Below are 20215 nucleotides of genomic sequence, written 5' to 3' on the forward strand. Positions count from 1 at the left end.
AGAAAGAAAAATTAAACTGTTCAGTTTCATTTTTTAAGGGCAGGCAGTGGTCCTTAGGACCACTGCCTGCTCTTAAGAAATATTTCCGCACACACGTACAAAGGGCGAGGGGTCCCCCTTGAAGTAGGTGGACAACTGCGAGTGTTTTGCAGCCGCAAATGCGGTCACAAACCAATAGTACATGGCATTGAGACTCACTATTAGAAAGGGACGCCACTTCTTATAGCGAGAGTCGCAAACGCTATTTTGCCAGTCAGTGACTCACAAAATAGCGTTTGTACATGCCAGGACCCATTTTTTGCTGTCGCAAACGGGCCGATCTCCCATTCGTGAATGCAAAAAAGGATCGTACATCTGGCCCTAATTACGCTATTTTGAGTCAGGTTTGCAGTGATCATAAGCCAATTTCCATTTTTATCAGCTGGGTTATTGAGAGTACCCCAGTTCATCACATGTTATGGTGTTAGCTGCCCTGGGGAGAAGGACAAGTGGAATAGGGTTTGTCCCGAGTCCTTTCTTCCAGAGCTGACTTGTCACTGTATTAGGGACATAGAGGCTTGTCTCACAATAGACCGGCCCAGTAAGTGCATAGTGACAGCTTTTTCCAACATTAGGTCTAGGGTGAAAACTATGCTAACCCGGTAAGGGAATAAGGGGAATAAAACTTAGCCTTATTGGTTTGACCAGGTTTGCTTAAGGGATCATCAAGATCTGTTACGGGCTCGGAAATGTAAACCTGGGGTAGCGACTAATGTGGCGGATCTACAAAATATCCATTAAAAACAGGAAGGATGCTTTGAGACATGAAATCTGGGTAGTTTGGCAGATACCTCTTCTCTGAAACGTAGTAGCAAATTCTGGGGAATTGTCATTTCTAGTAATGACTCACCGGAGTTTTACAACCTTATTGCCCCTGACCAATGGGTGGCCCACTTGAGTAGTATTTATGGATGTGTGTCCAATGAGGGAACAGGGGCTGACAACTGTATGCCTTGTCGCACATTGAACATAACAGGATGGACTCGGAGACAAGGATTCTATCCTCAGACAGAAGAGGAAACTACCTCTCCGGGTCTTCTCAGAGTGAATCACCACACTCTAACAATATGGGGTGATCTAAGGATCCGGAAGCAGCGATGCAGCCTACAGATCTAGAGAAATAACCATTGATCACCAGCCAGAGTCAATCAGGACTATGGACTGACTTATGGTCTGACTTGATGAAGTGAAGGCGTCTGCAGTGGGTGCAAAGTTAATATTTCTCCATAAACTATTGAATCCACTTGTAATATTCTATAGCACTCTGTTTCCAGAATGGAGTGATAAAAATATGCATGCACTGTAGTTATTACCTCCCGAAGAGAGCAAAAAACTAAGTGGGTCAACAAAGGTACATTGGGAATATATACTATTGTTATCATTTTGACAAAACAACCCCCTCCTTGAACAATAAATACCCAGAAACTAAATCTCTGATCAACAGTGAAGCCCATGCACAATGAGTACCACCTTTTAACAGTGAGAACCACATATATTAATTACCATACAGTTACAGTTTTAACCGATATCTCACACTGCATCAAGGCCCTTCTTATGGGGCAGAGGGCCAGCCTCCTTCAGTCACTGGCTAGTTTCAGTTTAAGTGACTGCATTGTGCTCTTCCACATAGAGCACACTCTTACCTTTAGTGTCAGTGATCTTGTTTTACTTTACTATTACTTTAGAGTTGCTTTTTTGTCTTCAGAGCCTCATGTGGCCGCATGATGTTTTTGATGTGAATATAGGGCGCATTCCAGATTTATCAGTCCCTGTCTCCTCCTAATGGTCTTGTAAATCCCTTTTGGTCTTTATTTATCTGACTCCTGCTGTTTCACAGCATATCTGAATGTTTCCAATTGAAATTGTTCTTTTTAAAGCTATCCTATTTTTAGTATTACACAATTAAGTGCATTTATAACTTCACCCCTGTATGTATCGCAATTAAGTAGTATTGCTATACTTGTAAACCAATGTTGTCTGTGTGCCTTGATGCTGTGGCTTTCTAGTTTCCTTTCAATATTTTTAATACTTTTGTATGTTGTGCTGATGGAGATATTTATTATATTACCTATCTATCTATCTATCTATCTATCTATCTATCTATCTATCTATCTATCTATCTATCTATCTATCTATCTATCTATCTATCTATCTATCTATCTATCTATCTATCTATCTATCTATCTATCTATCTATCTATCTATCTATCTATGTCTGTCTGTCTGTCTGTCTATCTATCTATCTAACTTTTCATCTAGCTATGCAACACTATCTATCTATACAACCCTCTCTATCTATAATTGAAAGACACTCTATGTATCTATCTTTTCAACCATCTATTTGTAATGAACATCTAGAACAAGTTACGTAAAAGCATTAACAAAGGCAAGAGGCTGGCAGCCAATGACAGACCGATTGGCTTTTTTATTAGGTCTGGTGTTAGCCTAGGCTTTTGGATTTTACTAAAATTATCTGTATAGCATAGTGAGTTATGGGGTCTTCAGACAGATTTATCCAGTATTCTGTTGTTGTTTCATTCACACTTTTCTTCCACCCACTCCAGCATGCATCATGGGGCATCCCAAAAAATCTCAAACACTGGCTGAAAAACATCTTCCATCTGAAGCTGTCACCATGAGTGAATGTGCCCATCACTCCCAAACACAAAGGCAGCCACCAAAGACTCCCCTGACCCAATGTCAACCAGAATCCTCAACTGTAAGAGCTAAGACGAGATCCCAAAACACATATACATCCTGTATCAGGTGGGCTCGAGTCCAGTCGTGTCATGGTATTTCCCGACTATATTCCATAGGAACAAGCTATGAGGAAGTCCTTCAAGGTGGTGAAGTACAAACTGACCTGCAATTCACATTGCCAAACAGAAGGTGATCTTCCAACCCATACACACTGCCAAACAGAAGGTGATCTTCCAACCCATACACACTGCCAAACAGAAGATGATCTTCCAGTCCATACACACTGCCATACAGAAGGTGACCTTTCAGTCTGTACACACGGCCATACAGAAGGTGATCTTCCAGTCCGTACACACTGCCAAACAGAAGGTGATCTTCCAGTCCATACACACTGCCAAACAGAAGGTGTTCTTCCAGTCCATACACACTGCCATACAGAAGATGATCTTCCAGTCCATACACTGCCAAACAGAAGGTGATCTTCCAGTCCATACACACTGCCATACAGAAGGTGATCTTCCAGTCCATACACACTGCCATACAGAAGGTGATCTTCCAGTCCATACACACTGCCAAACAGAAGGTGATCTTCCAGTCCATACACACTGCCAAACAGACAGTGATCTTCCAATCAACACCCACTAACAAACAGAAGGTGAACCTCCAACCCATTCACACTGCCAAACAGTGATCTTCCAATCCATACACACTGCCAAGCAGAAGGTGATCTTCCAATCCATACACACTGCCAAACAGAAGGTGATCTTCCAATCCACACACACTACCAAACAGAAGGTGATTTTCCAATCCATACACACTGCCAAACAGAAGGTGAACTTCCAACCCATTCACACTGCCAAAGAGGTAAAAACATACCTCCTTGGCTTAAGAGATATGAGGGCTTATTCACAAGCTCCTTACGGAGTTGGTAAGTCACTTTTAGTATGGGACCGGTGGCGCAAGGGTCTTGTAAATAAGCCCCATGATGACTGCCAACTTTTACTGGTAGTTTGCACCTGAATGTATGCCTTTTGCAGTCCTAGCTGGGATATTACATAGATGTCCATGGGCACCACAGCCACGGATGATTCCACAGACTCGACATTATGTGGGTCCGGGCCACCATCAGTTGTTCTAGGGTTCTAAGCTATACATGGGAGCTCTTCTTTCTTTTTCTATCTTTGTTTTCTTTTTTTATCTCTGTTTCACATCTGGAGGAAACACATGCTTTGCATTTTCTGCTTATGTGCCGTCCATTCCGTTTGAATTATTCATGTTTTTGTGTGCACATTTCTCATTAAAACACGTTTCATTCATTATTAATTGCACATGTATAGCATGTAGCATTTCCTGTGGTATAGGTTGAGCATGGCTCAACAATAGCTCATATATATGCAGTAATGCGATTTATAATGTGTAGCAGATTTTAGTAAGTGTGCAGCATCATTCGTGTAGGAATTATTGCATTTTCCATCACTATAATAATCAGAAACGGGTACCTAAGATACAGACACATCTTCGGAGATAGACTGCTTCAACTACCCTCGGGAGATTCGAGTGAGCTGTAAACTGCAAACATCTTCAGTGAAGGAAACGGGGATCCTGGCTCGGGTACGCCATAATAGAGTCAGGCAACGACCTTCTAAAAGCACATTGGATGATTGGAAACAATTTCGTTTTTCGGCAAATATATGAAAAGCCAGTGGTAAACTAAGAAACTTAGAATGTCAATTTGGTGCTAAGGTTTAAGAAATGGAGGGCTAGTAATTTAAGACTGGTTTCATTCTGTAATACTTACAAATAATTAATGCCATTGAACATCAATAAATATTTTGCAAATCCTTTTAACATATTGCTTAATAGACATTCTATTTACTACAATTCTGTTTGTTTTCACAGTAACATCTATCCATACAATCTGCACTAGATAAGGGCATTCATTTTTATTAAAGTCCTCTAAATGCATAGCTTGGAGTTTGTGTGTGTAATCATCCATGGGGAAAGTGGCTCTGTAACTCACTAATGCATATAATCTCGTATTGTTACAGGACTGATCTTTACCCTATAAACACCATCCTCAACTAATGCATGGGAGGTTTGCAGGTTACAGCCTGCTTGATTTCCAGGCTCGGGCTGGGAAGTTGGCTATGCCTGAGCTTTCCAGAGGGATTTGGTCTTCTAAAACCAGACTTTTATTGCTGTTAAGCCTGCCCGGTTGGAAGCCAAGCTTATGACAGTCAAACAGGCTAACAGCTGCTTGTAAGACACATAAACTGTTTGCTCTGCAGATCAACCAGATCTCCCTTGATCAACATCTGACTGACAAAGCGAAACATTGATGGCTCCTAACTCAGAGTTGCATATGTAAGTGTGGGGACCATGCCGGTAAACTCTTATGGTGGCTGCATCGCACGGTACCTTCACGCCTTTAGAAGGCGATGCAGCATTGTGGAATCTTTTCCATCCCACTACAACCACTTCTCTTGTTGATGCACTAGGTGTCAAGGAACTGAACTTCTTCCTGGAGGGCGTCCCCCTGACCTCAATGACATTAGAGGCACCCAAGCTGCTGTACCAATGCTGACAATGCAGGACGTAAGCATGGCTATCTCTCAGCTCTCCTTGGGTACGACGGAGGGACCCATATACCTGCAGGTTAAGATCTTCTAGTGCCTCGTCTCCAGTATTGCAACCTTACTGCAATTATGTGTTCTCCATGGAAGCCCAAACAAGATCATTCCCCAAGAGTTGAGGGAATCGGTTATCACTGTTCGTTCAACACCAGGAACACCCACAAAATACCGAGCATTCTACAGACCTATTTGCTTGATCAACACGGAGGCCAAAATGATTGCAGAAATTCTTACAAACTTACAGTTCCTCTTTATGCAATTTCTGTACCATCATTAACCGGAAAGTGTGACATTGCTAATGGTTGATTTTGAGACGGTGTTTGATTCAGTGGGGTGGTATCACTCTATCTTAGTCCTACCCAGTTTGGGTTCTCGCCCCTATTCACATTATAAGTCTGCCTTGTACACATGTAAACGACGGCCAGAATTCTACCTAATGAGGTTATTTCCAGATATTCCTCAATTAAGCGCTGTCACCCTTCTATTTGCCTTGGTAATAGATCTGCTGGTCCGATCGACCCCTTACAGCAGAAGGTGCCATCCATATGTTCTGCTGGGCTGTGGTGAGGGATGGCTGAGTATCACTTTACACAGACGGCCTGCTTCCATACCACAGTAAACCTTTAATTTCTTGTCCTAGGGCAATGGAACTGCTTGAATATGTTGACAAGGAATCTGGCTATGGGGTTCACTGGTCTAAATCCACCCTAGTCTGCAGCTCAGCTGAAGCAGTCCTATGTTTTTTTTTATTAATGCTGGTGTGTATTGATGAGAGGTTTCAAAGTACCACATTTAAACCTGGTCCCAGTGTTTAGGTAGGAGAATTTCCTGGCCTACTACCCAAATGGGCCTGGTCAGTTCTTCCCCTTCCTCTGGGTTTGGATCAAACTGTCTAGGGTAACAAAGGCAAGGGCAGGCCTGGAGTCAGATTCAATTTTTCGCAAGTCATCAACGGGCCACCTTTTGCATTCTTAAACATACACACAGAACTGTTTGACATATTGTATTATCACAAATGTACAAAAAGAAAAACCAGGAATGACAATAACGTTGTGTACGCAAAATTAATCACTACATAAATGATAAGACCATTTTTGGGGGGGCCGCTAGTAGTAACTATGCTGTATTGAGGAATATGCAATCTGCTGGTATTTCCACTGTCTAGTTGCTTTCTTGTGGATGTTATGTCCTAGCCTTCCTTTAAACCCTTAGGGATCAGTGATAGATTTGGTAAAGCATTACAGCTTGGTAAACAGCACACAAGGATGACTGGCTCTTAGATGCAACAAGGAGATTTTCAGGTTCCATTGTAGTGGATAAGGGTGCCCTGAGGCTCATGTGGGGTCTTCCTGAGAAATAGCCATGCATTGGTATACCTGAGAGCTTGCGCCTGAGGCCCTCAAGGAGTAGCTGAGGCCTCTCACTATGGGAGACATGGGAAGTAGCCACATACATTGCTTAAGTGTAGTAAAAACCCATACTATATTGTGCATGAGCAGACCAAGAACCATAAAGGGTTCCAGGTTTTTACTGATATTAAGATTCTGACGTCATTTCAGCTCTCTATGGCTCAATACTATTAAAGTAGAATATCAATATAGTTTAGGGCAGGATATTTCTGGGTATATAAACTGTTCTGTCTGAGAGGCTGTTAGTTAAGCCGTAAAACCCTCATGGTGGCAGCAACCACTCAGGGAATACCAGACAACTGTCCTTGGGAAGTTAAAACCTCATGGGATTGAGAGTACCTCTGTGCCTTTAAAGTCTAAGGTTGATAGAAAGAGAGATGCCTCAGGTCATTTTGTTGCCTTTGAAAGGGACAGAGATGCCTTCCTTGGAAATTCAAGAGCACACCGCTCCTTATTTTGGTGAGCATGCCAGATAAAAAGTCAGCCTTTGCATGACCCCTTTCACTGATATTAGACATGGAAAATCCTAAGGAGTCCTGTATCCGAATTTCACTCAAGATGTTTTCAGGTTGAGCCAAGCAGGTTATATGCTTCTTAGGGAATACAAATTGTGCAATAACAATCAAGCACAGGTCATCTGTGCTTGAAAAACTAGAGAGCTAGCCACCTCTCAGGCACAACGGATTACAGAGTGGATGTCTTCAGGGAGACCTTCCTGAAAGAACTCAGTAAGTTTGTCACCGTTTTTTCATCTTTGGACAAAGTGTAAGTTCCCATAAAAAAGGTTTTTATTGCTAAGTTGTTTTTGTTGGGGGTTGATGGCGAGGCAGAGGATGTTCAACCAGCCATGCCAACATTCAAGGCTCACAGACAAATCAAGGATTAAGACAAGATGGTCAGTGGCAGAACCAGAAAAGAATTGAAGGATTTTCACATTAAGAGGCATTAGACCTGGCCACAGATTCAGAGCCTGATTCAGAATGTTGGCTAATGTGCCAAGCCAATACTCAGGTAAAGAGTATCCCTTCTTCCCGAATACGTCTAGTGGGGACTACTTGCAGATTTCATATACAGTGGTGCAACAACACAAGGTATGCTTGTGTGTTACAGATGGTGTTTGGTTTGTTACAGTTCTCTGACCAAGCCAAGAAATCCATGATCCCCAACCTTTTCAGTAGAAAACTGCACTATGGTAGATTTAGAGATGGCATAGTTGAAAGCCATAGAAAAGGCTGTCAACATCCAGCTAGCAAACTTAATCAAAGCTAACAACATCCTGGACATCTCCCAATCCAGATTCCGAAGCAACCTCAGCACTGAAACCACCCTACTCGCCACCACCGACAACATCCTCTTCCTCCTCAACCAGGACAAAACGGCAGCCCTGATCCTCCTGGGCCTCTCAGCGGCATTTAACACCGTCTCCCACCGCACCCGAGCCACCAGACTCCACATTGCTGGCTTCCGCAGCAAGGCCCTTGACGGGATACGTTCCTTCTTCACCGGCAGAACTCAGTGGGTTAGAGTCCCTCCCTACCTCTCAGAACCGACAGACACCAAATGCGGAGTGCCTCAGGGCTCCTCCCTCAGCCCCACCCTCTTCAATGTCTACATGACCCCCCTCACAACCATAGTCAGTAACCAACATCGTCTCCACCGCCGACAACACCCAGCTGATCATCCTCCTCACCAACAAACCCACATCACCAAACACAACTTCCAAGAAGGGATGAAAGCCGTCGCCACCTGGATGAAGAACAGCTGCCTAAAACTCAACTCAGAAACAACAGAAGTCCTCATTCTTCGCTCCACCCCCTCCACTTGGAATGACTCCTGGTGTCCCTAAACCCTCAGAAATCCCTCCACCCCGACGGACCACAGTCGAAACATTGGCATAATACTATAGTTATCGCTCACAATGAACACACAATCATCAGCAGCAACAAGACTACAACGTGAGGAAAGTCCTTCACCTACCTCGCAGCCGAAGCCTGGAACACCCTACCCAGCCACCTCCGGCAATCTCCCACATTGCCCAAGTTCAGGAAGGATCTTTAGACCTGGCTCTTAGAATGACTTCAGTACACTACAGAGCCGGCCCAACTTCCCCCCCCAGACCCTCACTGGTGAGTTGATGTGCTTTACCTTACCAACCTTGATTGATTGATTGATTAATTGATTGAAAGAGGTTATTGTCAGAGCCGGTTTACAACCTCGGGGGTTTAGTAACAACTTATTCTTGCTGGGCAAAAAAGGACACTGGCATTGGTTGGTAATCAACCTGGAGTAATTAAAGGAATGCTTAGTCTACTGTCACTTCAAGATGGATGGATCTCCACCCTCATGGTCCCTATTTTTGGTTTGCACTGGAGTTTATTACATTTTCAGTAGCAGGATCATTAAACTTCAAAACCTTTTCATGGAAGTTCTATGATAACTAGGGGTTTGAGGTTTGGAGTTTGTCCTCTTGATGGATCAGTCCAAGATGCAAATCCTGGCACATTCGATATGCACAGTGTATCTCCTACAAAATGTTGGTTTTGTCATCAACGAAGAAAAAGCTAATAGACTACTCCTTGGGTTCCATCTACCTCCCTTGGTAAAAGGTAGTGCATTTTGTAGGGAACTGAAAACACCTCTCCTCAAAGACTCGATTAAGTCCAAAATCTAGTTAAGTGGACCCCTGATCATCATTCATCCATGCAATTTTTCTAGGCCCATTTCATTATTTGGCCATTCAAGAATTAACTTCACCCATCTATGGGGTTTTAGATAATCAGAGCCTAAGGACGCTAGCCTTGAGATCTGATAACGGTAGGAGCGCATGGAGGATTGGAAAGGAAGGGCAATCTTTGTAAAAACTCCAGAGGAAAGTGGTCCTAAGAAGAATGCAAGCTGCACATCAACTTCCATGAACTCCTGGTGGGCCTTTTACTGTGAAATATCTGACAAAGGACGAAGTGACCTGTTACGCACTGCAAAGAATGGCCAGCATCTTGTCAGTCAGTTATATCAATCACCTGGGGGTACACATTCAAGAATATTGACTGATTTGGCAAAGGCCTTTTGACATTTCTGCCTGAACAGATACATTTTTAGGGATTATAGAGCACCTTCGGAGAAAAAAGCAACAGGATATCGGACTGAGACTCCAGGGTCTCCAGCCACTGGAAATTGGACTGGAGTGCAGACTCCTAAAAGTAATATTCTGATGCACAAGGATGAATGGACTTACCAGTGGGAAGTTTACCCCAGACGAGCCTAAGTCCAACAATCACTCAATTTCATTCCAAGCATTTCCAAGCATTCCCACGCTCTGGGTAGTTAGCAACACTAACATCAATCAGAAAACTATATGTGACAGTTTCTTCCCCTGCCATTGCCAGAGGAGTTTGCTGGCTCATGTTTGAAGCAGGAATTGTTACTTTGCTGCACATTCAGCGAAGAAGGCTGTGTCTTCTAAAGCGTTCTCGCTAGGGGTCTGTTTTGGAAAGTATTGTGGCATGTTGGTTCACAGATTCTATTTTCAAAGAATTCTATCTCAGGCTTATGTCGGGAAAAGCTTGACTGGTAGGTAGCAAGCTTTAAGCATGCATAGTCCTCACCTCCCATGCTGACAGACTAAAGAAATACCCTAGCTAGAGTAATGGGATTCTAAGAACAAGCACCGATATGATCATTATTTCCCTCAGCTACAATAATTTCTTTCTGAAGCCCAATGGTAAGGCATAACTACTGCATTTTCCACATTGTTGATGTGAGTATCATGGATTTTCAATATATGTGCCCTTAAGTTTTCTTTAAAAGACTGCTGAGCATAATTAAAAAGAGAGAAATGCATAATACTTGCCTGTGTTTCCTTACAAATATCAAAACTTTCTGTTCTGAAAGTTAGGAGTTACTTTTCTATAGAATTGGTGCCTTTTTACGTATGATGTGCATCTCTTGGTGTGTATATAGTGAAATTCATGGGTCCTAATTTTATGTATGAATTTTGCAATACTGTGTATATGATTAATAAACATCTGCATCACATAATAAAATACATATACAGTTTCATCTGTAATGTAGTATTATAAACTCAGCATATAATATACATGTTTTAGTATATAGTATAAACATTTCAGTACCTAGTCTAGTGGATCCATCTTAATGTAAAGTATGTCTATATCAGCATGTACACAGTAATGTGAACATTCCTGTATGAAATGTATGCATTTAATACTTGTACATATAGGAGTAAAATACTACATCTGAGCATAATTCATGCAGACTCCTATCAAATCTATATGTACTCAAATGTAAAAAACCTTAGGACAGATAGGCTTGGGGCTTATCATTTTAAAGTGTATCCCTACCTGTGGACTAAACAGTTGTTTTGCACATTGTAGATTGTCTTACCGCTATCTGGGAAACACAGTTGTCTTGCACATTATGTATTATCTTGTCACTCCCTGTGGAATAATTAGTTAACCTGCACATTGTAGATTGTCTTACCACTATCTGGAGAATACACAGTTGTTTTGCACATAGTAGATGGTCTTACTACTCCCTGGGAAATACATAGTTGTCTTGCAAATTTATTTTGTCTTGCGACTACCTGGGGAATACATAGTTGCCTTGCACATTGTTTATTGTCCAAAAACTAGCGGGGGAATGCATAGTTGCCTTTCACAGTGTAGATTGACTTACCACTATCTGGGGAATACATAGTTGTCTTGCACATTGTCGATTGTTCGGAGCAGTTTTTCACCTCTGTACACTTGGAAATGGGAGTTCGAACGAGGCATGAATAGCACTGCAGAGAAGACACTGCAAGAGAAAACATGAACCAATTTTATCCACATGTAAGGCTAAAATCATCATTCAGTATGAAAGCACTTAAAATAGCACTGTGTCTACTTTTGAAACTGAAAAGCATTTCTTTTAAAAATGCACATACCTTTTTGTGCAGAGCTTGGTCTTAAAATAAATCTTGAGCAAAGCTTATGTTTAAAAATTGGTGTGGATTTCCTTTTTGAGTCGTGTTTCATTTATTTTTCCTTGTGTGCACAACAGATGTCTAAGACTGCTCTGTGTTAGGTCTAAGGCTGCTGGACCATACTGCCACAAATATAGAACTTTGGGTTTGCAGTGAGCCCTGTACACTTCTGGGGGAATCTCTGGACTCTGTATATGGTATAACCATCTAGTGTTATACCATAGACAGAGCCAGCTTCCTACACTATGCATATTAATGTTACATCACTATTGAACCATAAAGCAAATACCTTAGTCTTAGTTAGTTAAAATAAAAAATATATAAAAAATAATAAAAGTCAAAAACAAGACAAATATGGGTGATATCTAAGAAATATAACCAATGAAACTCATCACAGAATCTATTGGGTCAAAAGTACCCTAGAGTAATTCAATAGAATGGAATTCAATCCAAATCCCAGGAGTCAATCACTGTGCCTCACCCGTTGACATGACGTTAGATCTCAGTGATCAGACTTGATGGCTCAAAACCACAAAGCTCCAGGCATTGGAGCTCTATCTCAAGGAGTTAAGTGGTCAATTGGTGAAAAAAGAAGATCAAGGATGGTTCCAATTTTTGGCAATGTGATGTCAAACACCATGTTGAACTAGTTGTTGGTTGAAGTGGGATTGAACATGAACGCAGGTGATTTGAAGACGCAGGACTCTAGATGAGGTGATGGTGTGTGGTGATGTGCAATGAGGTGCAGATAACTCTTGTGGCCGCATCCTACTGCTGGTTGATGAGAAGTCATGATGAAAAGGGTCTTATTCCAAGATTCAAATTCATGGGATAATAAGGAAAACTCAATGCATTTTGAAGACTTCAACTAAAATTATGAGCAGCAACTGATTGAGGTTACAACCCTACAGCACTCTAGCTCACCCGGGCAAGAGCTCCAGCAGGCAGGCTCTTTGCGGCACAATAGCACTATTGTTTCTTGGAGTAATTTCCTTCAATAGCAGCCTCTTCTTAGGAAAGAGCTCCAAAAGTCCTTGGTGATCCAAAGAGCAGAAAGGAGGTCCCCTTAGTTCTGGAGACAAGTTCTGTAGGCCAGGAACCCCTCTCCACAGAGGTCTCTGGCAGACAGGATTTGTCTTCTTTTACAGACAAGTAAGGAAAACGTGTTCTTTTCTTATCCTCCAAGCAGGTTTTCTCCTTGCAGTGGATCAAGCATGAATTTTTAAGTGTAAATCTGGTTTGCTAATGGTGAGGACCCCAAATCCTTTTATACTAAAACTCCCACCATTGCCGCTTTTCTTTTATGGTTTTGTACCATAATACTGTGGTCGAGCTATTGACCTGCAGACATATTGGAGTCTATAATATCAACTCATAAAATAGTGTTACTGTGAGCTAAAGATGATAAATAAAATCTCTTACCTTGATGATAGTTTGATTTTCATGGTCATGATATATCTATAGTGCACTTTTAATATTATGTTCATGATATCTCTGCAGCTCAATATTTCAACCACAAAGTTGTAACATACAAGCCACTCTTACTTTTGTGATGGTGCATTAAAATTCCTGATCTGGCTCAGATTATTTCCTTGAGTGGCCCTGCTCTGTAAATGTAATATGGTGAATCATTTTCCCCGCTATGAGGCTATCTTCCCTGCCTCCTGACTTCATTCAAATCCCTCTGAGTACCACTTCTGAACTACAAAGGCCTGACAAGTCTATAGTGGCCAGATTTGTGAGCAGTAAATATTTCACTCACCTGCTCAGGGTAGCTTGTCACTCACTTCTTGTGCTATATGTGTGAGTACCTTATAATCCGAGCTATAGAAGTGTCAGGTAAATATTGCTCTTGAAAATTACCATGTGTATGATAAAGTCTAGACAGACATCACACTAACTGGTAACTGACATAACCAAGTGTCTTTTCATGCCTGGTTACCAGGTTACCTATATGGTGTAAATTTAGTTCTGACCATGTTTACCTTTTTATAAATTTTTTATAACATTACATTTTGTAGGAAGGGGATGTTTTTGAGCTTTAACTGCAAAAGCACATACATTGTAAAAAACATGTCCTAGTTTTAGATGAGAGTAGGATTCACTTATCCTACCATATATTTACTATTTGCAGCTGTAAATTGGTCTGCTCATAGCCAGTTGTCTTACTAGAGCAGCAATTTTGGAAATATGGCAAACAAAAATACATATATTAGAAACATAGCACATGCTTAGCACCTATTCTGTAATCTAAGCCATAAAATAGGTATATACTCATAATGTAAGTTAAAAAAGCAAATGACCATGTGTTAGAGCTGTCAGCCTGAGAGTGATTTTCCCCCAAGCTTTTTGCCTGTTTACTTCCATTTTTGTTGCTGAAATTCGTTTTTGTGGCTTTAGGACTCCGTGCACTAGTCAGTGCTAAAGTGCTTCTGCTCTCCCCTTTAGACATGATTGAATTGGCTTGCACCTCATTGGCATATATTACATTTACTTATAAGTTCCTTGTATTGTGGTATACCACATAACCAGGGCCTGTATATTAAATGCTACTGGTGGGTCTGCAACACTTATTGTGCAGTTTACCACTGCTAACCAGTGCTTGTGCCCTCTTCCCTAAACATGATAATATTGTTTCATCCCCAATTGGCATATTTAATTTACTTATACGTTTCAAGTAAAGTGGTAATACATATACCCAGGGCCTGTAAATTAAATGCTACTTGTGGGCATTCAGTACTAATTGTGCTACCCACTTAAATGGCCCATTATCCATGTCTCAGGAATGCTGCTGCAGAGCCTATGTGGGAAACAACCATTACAGCGCACTACCTTTACAATGCAGTCCTTACAACGCAACATCCTTTACATCGCATGCCATCACTACGCAGTCATTACAACGCATGTCACTACAAAGCATGCCATTACAACGCATGCCACTACAACGCATGCCATTACAATGCATTATAAGGTAAATAATGGGAAACAGTAATTTTTACCCCCAGCCTATCCAACACTTAGCCTACTGTTGCACTCACTGGAGTGCGAATAGTAATTTTTATCCCTACACTATCCAACACATACCCTACTGTTGCACTCACTGGAGTGTGAATAGTCATTTTACTTCTACTCTATCCAACACTTACCCTACTGTTGCACTCACTGGAGTAGGAATATTAGTTTTTACCCCTACACTATCGAACACTTACACTACTGTTGCCCTAAAAGTATTATGCATTGAATTGGTATGCGTTGTAATGGTTTGCGTTGTAATGGAATGCGTTGTAAGTGTAGTTTCTAAAAATGCGTTGTGATGGCATGCGTTGTAAAATCATGCGTTGTAATGGATGTTGCTATGTAAAAAACGCGTTGTGAAAAAGGCATATAATGTAAATGTTTGAGTTGTAACGTGTCCTATTCAGCCTATGTGTGCAGATTACCCTGCCATGTCAACTTACCAAAATAAACCTTTTGCCAGGCTCAAATCGTCCCTTTCTATACATAAATGTCACCTCTGAGGTCAGCCCTGGGCAACCCAGAAGAAGGGTGCAATTCATTTAAAAAGCAGGACATGTACCTTTTAAGTTTTACATGTTCCAGTAGTAAAACTCTTTCATAGTTGTTTTTCTCTACATCAAGACCTATCTGTCCCATGGGTTAACATTTCTATTGCCTTATTACATTTTATAAGTGTTCTTTCTAATTGGGAAGAGAGAAACCCTTAAGCCTTGTGTCTAATGGTAAAGTCTGATTTAAAATTGCAATTAAAAAAATGCCACTTTTAGAAAGTTGGCATTTTCTTGCTTTAGCCATTTGGTGCCTGTAGCTTGTCTCTGACCACATGGCTGGGTGTAGTTGACAGTTGGGCTTTGTGTATTCCTCCTCGATATTTGTCATTTTGGTCTTGTTTTATTCATCAAATTCAGAGCTAATTTTCTAACCAGGTGTGGATTCATTTTGTGTGGTGTTTTCACTGTGTTACTGCGTGAAGTGTTGCACAAATTCTTTACACACTGCCTTTAAGTTTAGCCTGACTGTTCTGTGGCAAGCTACCAAGGCTAATATCCCAGGCAACCAGAAATCCAATTTCTAACAACAATCAATTAACTACTGTCTGGCAACAAACTAGGCACCACCCTAGCAGTATCACTCTTGTGACAATTACGCCCTCACACCACTTTTAGATCATCCACCTAAATATTAAAAAAATTAAATCAACTAAAGCTCAACTCCCTAAGACAATTAATTGTTATAGAAAGACAAAATATAACATCAATACCTATCTCACTATATTTAAAATCCATGATACTTGCTGTAAGGAAAGATTACAGTGACTGCAGCCTATAACCTGTACCATTTTATCTAACACATGCCTTCTTGCGCATGACACAACACACAACTTTCTTCCTGTTTTCCTAGATCTATCCATCTGTTTTCCTTCCGTGTCTCCCTTACACTGGTTTTGATTGGCTGTTTTAACTTGTACAGGATATATGAAGATATTGTATAGTGCATGCACTTATAACATGTCATTTGTCTCAATCCTTCTCTCTACGTCTACAAATTGACTACTAGATTGTACATTTTGGCACTACTTAGTCCACTTTATTAACAAATGCTGCTCAAAATTGCATTCGTGCCATGAGTACATATATGCAAAATGTTTGTTTCATATAATTACCCTCCCTCTTTTTCCTTTCTGTACCTATTGTTTCACCCTTTCATGTAAAACACTAATCAAATGCTTGAAGAAAAGTCCATAGATTTCACCCATACAGTTTCAAGGAAAGACAGGGTCCTGTATTTACAAAATCCAGCAGTAAAATACGATTTTTCAGTAAACAGTTATGAAAAAGAAATTTAGTTCCTGAAAAATTGTGCATTCTCTAAATTAAGTCTTCAGTTAGTCCATTTCCTTGTTTTTATGGTAAGTTGGGTTTCTGTTTTTAAAATAGATTTTGGAAATAGGAGCTCTGAGGCAACTGTTGGCACCATGTGTTGTGAGATGAAATAAATCATAGACTAAAGTAACTCAAATTAACAGAACACAAGCAGTATAACAATAACCCAGCCTCTCTTAGATCTTATGAACATCCTCAACTCCATCAAAGCCATCTACTATTAACATGTCTTACCTTTGTCCTACACAAAACAGTCTGCAGAGAAGCTTTCCCACCTCTACTCGCCATTGTCAGTGCCTCAATCATCAAAGTACTTTATTGGGTAGAACATGCCATCAAAGTATACAAAAATACATCACATTCAACTGCAGTTAAAATGTGATGGGAAGCAGAAAATAAAATCAATAGAATGATGATGACCAGAGGTCACATTTGATAAAAACAGATTATAGGACCATAATATATTGGTCAGCAGTAATGACATATATCACAGTGCATCATAGGACAATTTAAAATGCAAAAGAGAATAAAAATGCAAACTTTAAAATATCATTCACAATGTCCCCACAGGTCCCACAAGTATAATTAATTACTTCTACTAAGAGCTCTAGGCACATAAAAATGCATCATTATGAAAATTGACCATAAAAGCTTTTCACGCTTGTACCAGGCATTAAGGAAAAAACGACTTATTGCGAACACGACATGTTCTCATGTATCTGTTCCCAGTATACGATGAGTCTGTTGGTACTGTGTGACCATCCGGGTCAGACAAATTGGTCAAACGTAGGTCTTGGTAACCAGGGCATAAGATTAAAATGTGATCCAATGGATCTCTGTCCAGTTCACAAACTGGGCATGCTGCGGGAACCTGATTTTTATTCCAGTTGTTGCTGAACATTCTCAGACGCTGACAACCATACCTGAACCTTAAATAAAGACTTTTGGCAAAGAGAGGGGTAACAGTGTCCAAAAAATGCTCAAATGCCCGAGCTGGTTTGATCTCAATGAACCTCTCAGTCATGTGGTCCAAATTACTCTTTTTATATTGGCACTTGTGAAAATAGTGCCAGTATGCAGCTTTAGAGCCTGCACATCAACTTTCTGAATTAGTTCAGGGTTTTCCCAGAATTTTAATAGCTTCAACATCTTGCACCAGCTATACATAAACCTTAACCAGGGAACCTCAAGAGCGTGACTCAATCATTCAAGGTATCTTCCATGAAGAATCCACAGTAAACCCTGTTAATCGTGCCAACTACCGCCCATTGCTCAGCTATCCTTAATCTGCATTATGAAGAGAAAGCAGTCTACCAATAACCCCAGGATCAGAACAACCATCTCCAGCAACTATTATTCTGACTGCAGATCATGCTGGAGCATGTAGACAGCAACATTACATGTCATAAGTAATGCCCTTCTGAACACAAACAAAGGAGTTCCCTACCTACTGATATTTCTGTACATCTCAGCCACTTTCAAAATGGTTGATCATCCTTCCATCATTCACCCATAAAGTTTTGAATACCCTTGACTGGTACTTCTCCCACCTATCTAACTGACACCAATGTGATCCCTATCACCAGCAGAATCTCTAAGTGTTCTATCTTGTCCCCTGGGATTTCCAACCTCTACAAGAAGACCCTTGACATCAAACTTCTTACATACACTGATGACACACAACTCTACCTGAAAGTCTCCTCCACTCCACACAACATCTCAAGCAATGTCTGTGCCTTATCTCAAACTAGTTATTCAGCACTTACCTAATGGTCAACCCCAAGCTAGAATTCCAACTATTCATCAAGAATGACATGCAACAAATAGTCCAAACCTTGCTCAATGACACTAACATGGACAGATGAGAATTACAACAATAACGCAATGCAAATTAACTCAAAATCATGGTGGAAAACGACCTCACTCTTAGGGAACACATCACAAAGGAAACTAAGATGTCCTGATACAGCAGAAGGTGAACCTATTCCTCCAAAAAGCAACTTTAGAATTGCTGTTCACACCCTTGCACTCTTGCATCTGGGTGGCTGCAACTCGGTTGTACACTCTCCCAGACTCCAGATTGGCTCCCCTAAAGTGCATCCCACATACCAAAGCAAGTCTCCTGCAGGGCCTGAGGAAATATGAATGCAATACCCCCACCATGATGGAACTCCGCTGGCCTGTCTTGCCAACTCGCACCATCTTCATAACCAGCTGCATCTGCTATGTCATGACAACTAGCCCCCTGCCTTTGCGACTGATAATCTCACAACTTCCATTGGCTCTCAGCATACCCGCCCACAGCCAGCACATCATTGGACTGGAAATAAAGAAGTGCAAAAACAATCAACAAGGCTATAGGCCTTCCCCAATTATGCATCTAGGATCTACAGTTCTGTTTCCACCAGGAGCTGCCCAACCCTGCTTCCATTTAGGAAAGATCCAAATAAACAGCTCCTTAAAGAATACCATATCTGCTCTGAGAACCCAGTTGCCCCTCCAATCACTCATTGCCTTTTGGTTATGTTTCTGCTATGCTTGTACATTACATAAAATAATGGATCATCACAATGAATATGATAAACTTCCTGAGTGTCACATTGCATGAATATACAAATCAGCAAAACAGAAAATCTAAGCACACTAAATGAAATGGAATTTGTTCAGATCTTATTTATTGCTGAAGAAAAGTGGTTGTGAAGATTCTTATTCTATCTCTTCATATAAGGCATTTGGCGTCATACATCTCAATACAGCATGCAATATTAAGGTGCTTTAGGGCTCACCTAGCTCCATACACATGATTACAGCTAGAAGGGAGAACAGAAGAGGCTTCATCTTCAGCAGATGCTTCAGGTTGTGAATGGAGAACTGAGAGTGGCGAGCAGTTATATAAATGCATTCTTCCACATACTGAATTATAATTATAAAATGTGATAAAACATTGGCTTTAGACAGTGTAGTGTGTTAGGCGGCATGAATCACAATATGTTTTAACCGTGAAGGCATTAATCAAAATGACAAAAACCACACCTTGTTGTGAAATTATGTATCCGCCCAGTGTCTGTAATAGATTTCCATGAGCTTTTTCAACTTTATTGAAAGTCATGCATCTATATGTATATGAGTGCACACACGCCCACACACACACACACGCACACACACAATATCTATTTATGCTATGGCAGTGAAATTAATGTGGCCCAGTAGCACATATTATTTAGAGCAATTGTACTGATAAATGCACATTCACAAATTCATTACTACAATGCAAAGTTCACATTCAAGTTTATTTAAGTACAGTAAAATTTACATGAGGAAAATACTTTTTACTGCCTCACAGCTTGCATGTAATAATTACTTTACATGGAGAAATCTATTTATCGTTAGGAGGTCTTTTTAATATGATTTCTCCATTCTACACATACTGCATAAATGTAACCCCTTGCATCCAGGTTTTGGATAAAGATCCTTTGTTATAACAACTGCACATGCACAAATTCCATGGCACTAACCACTCAACAATGATAATAAATAACATTTACCCTCTGCA

General features: G+C 40.8%; 1 protein-coding gene across 1 annotated transcript in view; it reads right to left on the bottom strand.

Annotated features, from left to right (window-relative positions):
* LOC146830606 (ly6/PLAUR domain-containing protein 2-like) overlaps positions 1–19566 on the bottom strand; it is a 30597-nt gene extending 11031 nt beyond the window's left edge. Inside the window, exons 1-2 of the mRNA XM_085604058.1 lie at positions 19449–19566; positions 11473–11592 (exon numbers count right to left, since the gene is read on the bottom strand). Of these exons, the coding sequence (XP_085460184.1) occupies positions 11473–11592; positions 19449–19500 (172 nt within the window). The 5' untranslated portion in view covers positions 19501–19566. The remainder of the gene's footprint in view (positions 1–11472; positions 11593–19448) is intronic.
* Positions 19567–20215: the final 649 nt, after the last annotated feature.

Source organism: Triturus cristatus, chromosome 5_1, assembly GCF_964204655.1.
Source record: "Triturus cristatus chromosome 5_1, aTriCri1.1, whole genome shotgun sequence".
NCBI classification, from domain to species: Eukaryota; Metazoa; Chordata; class Amphibia; order Caudata; family Salamandridae; genus Triturus; species Triturus cristatus.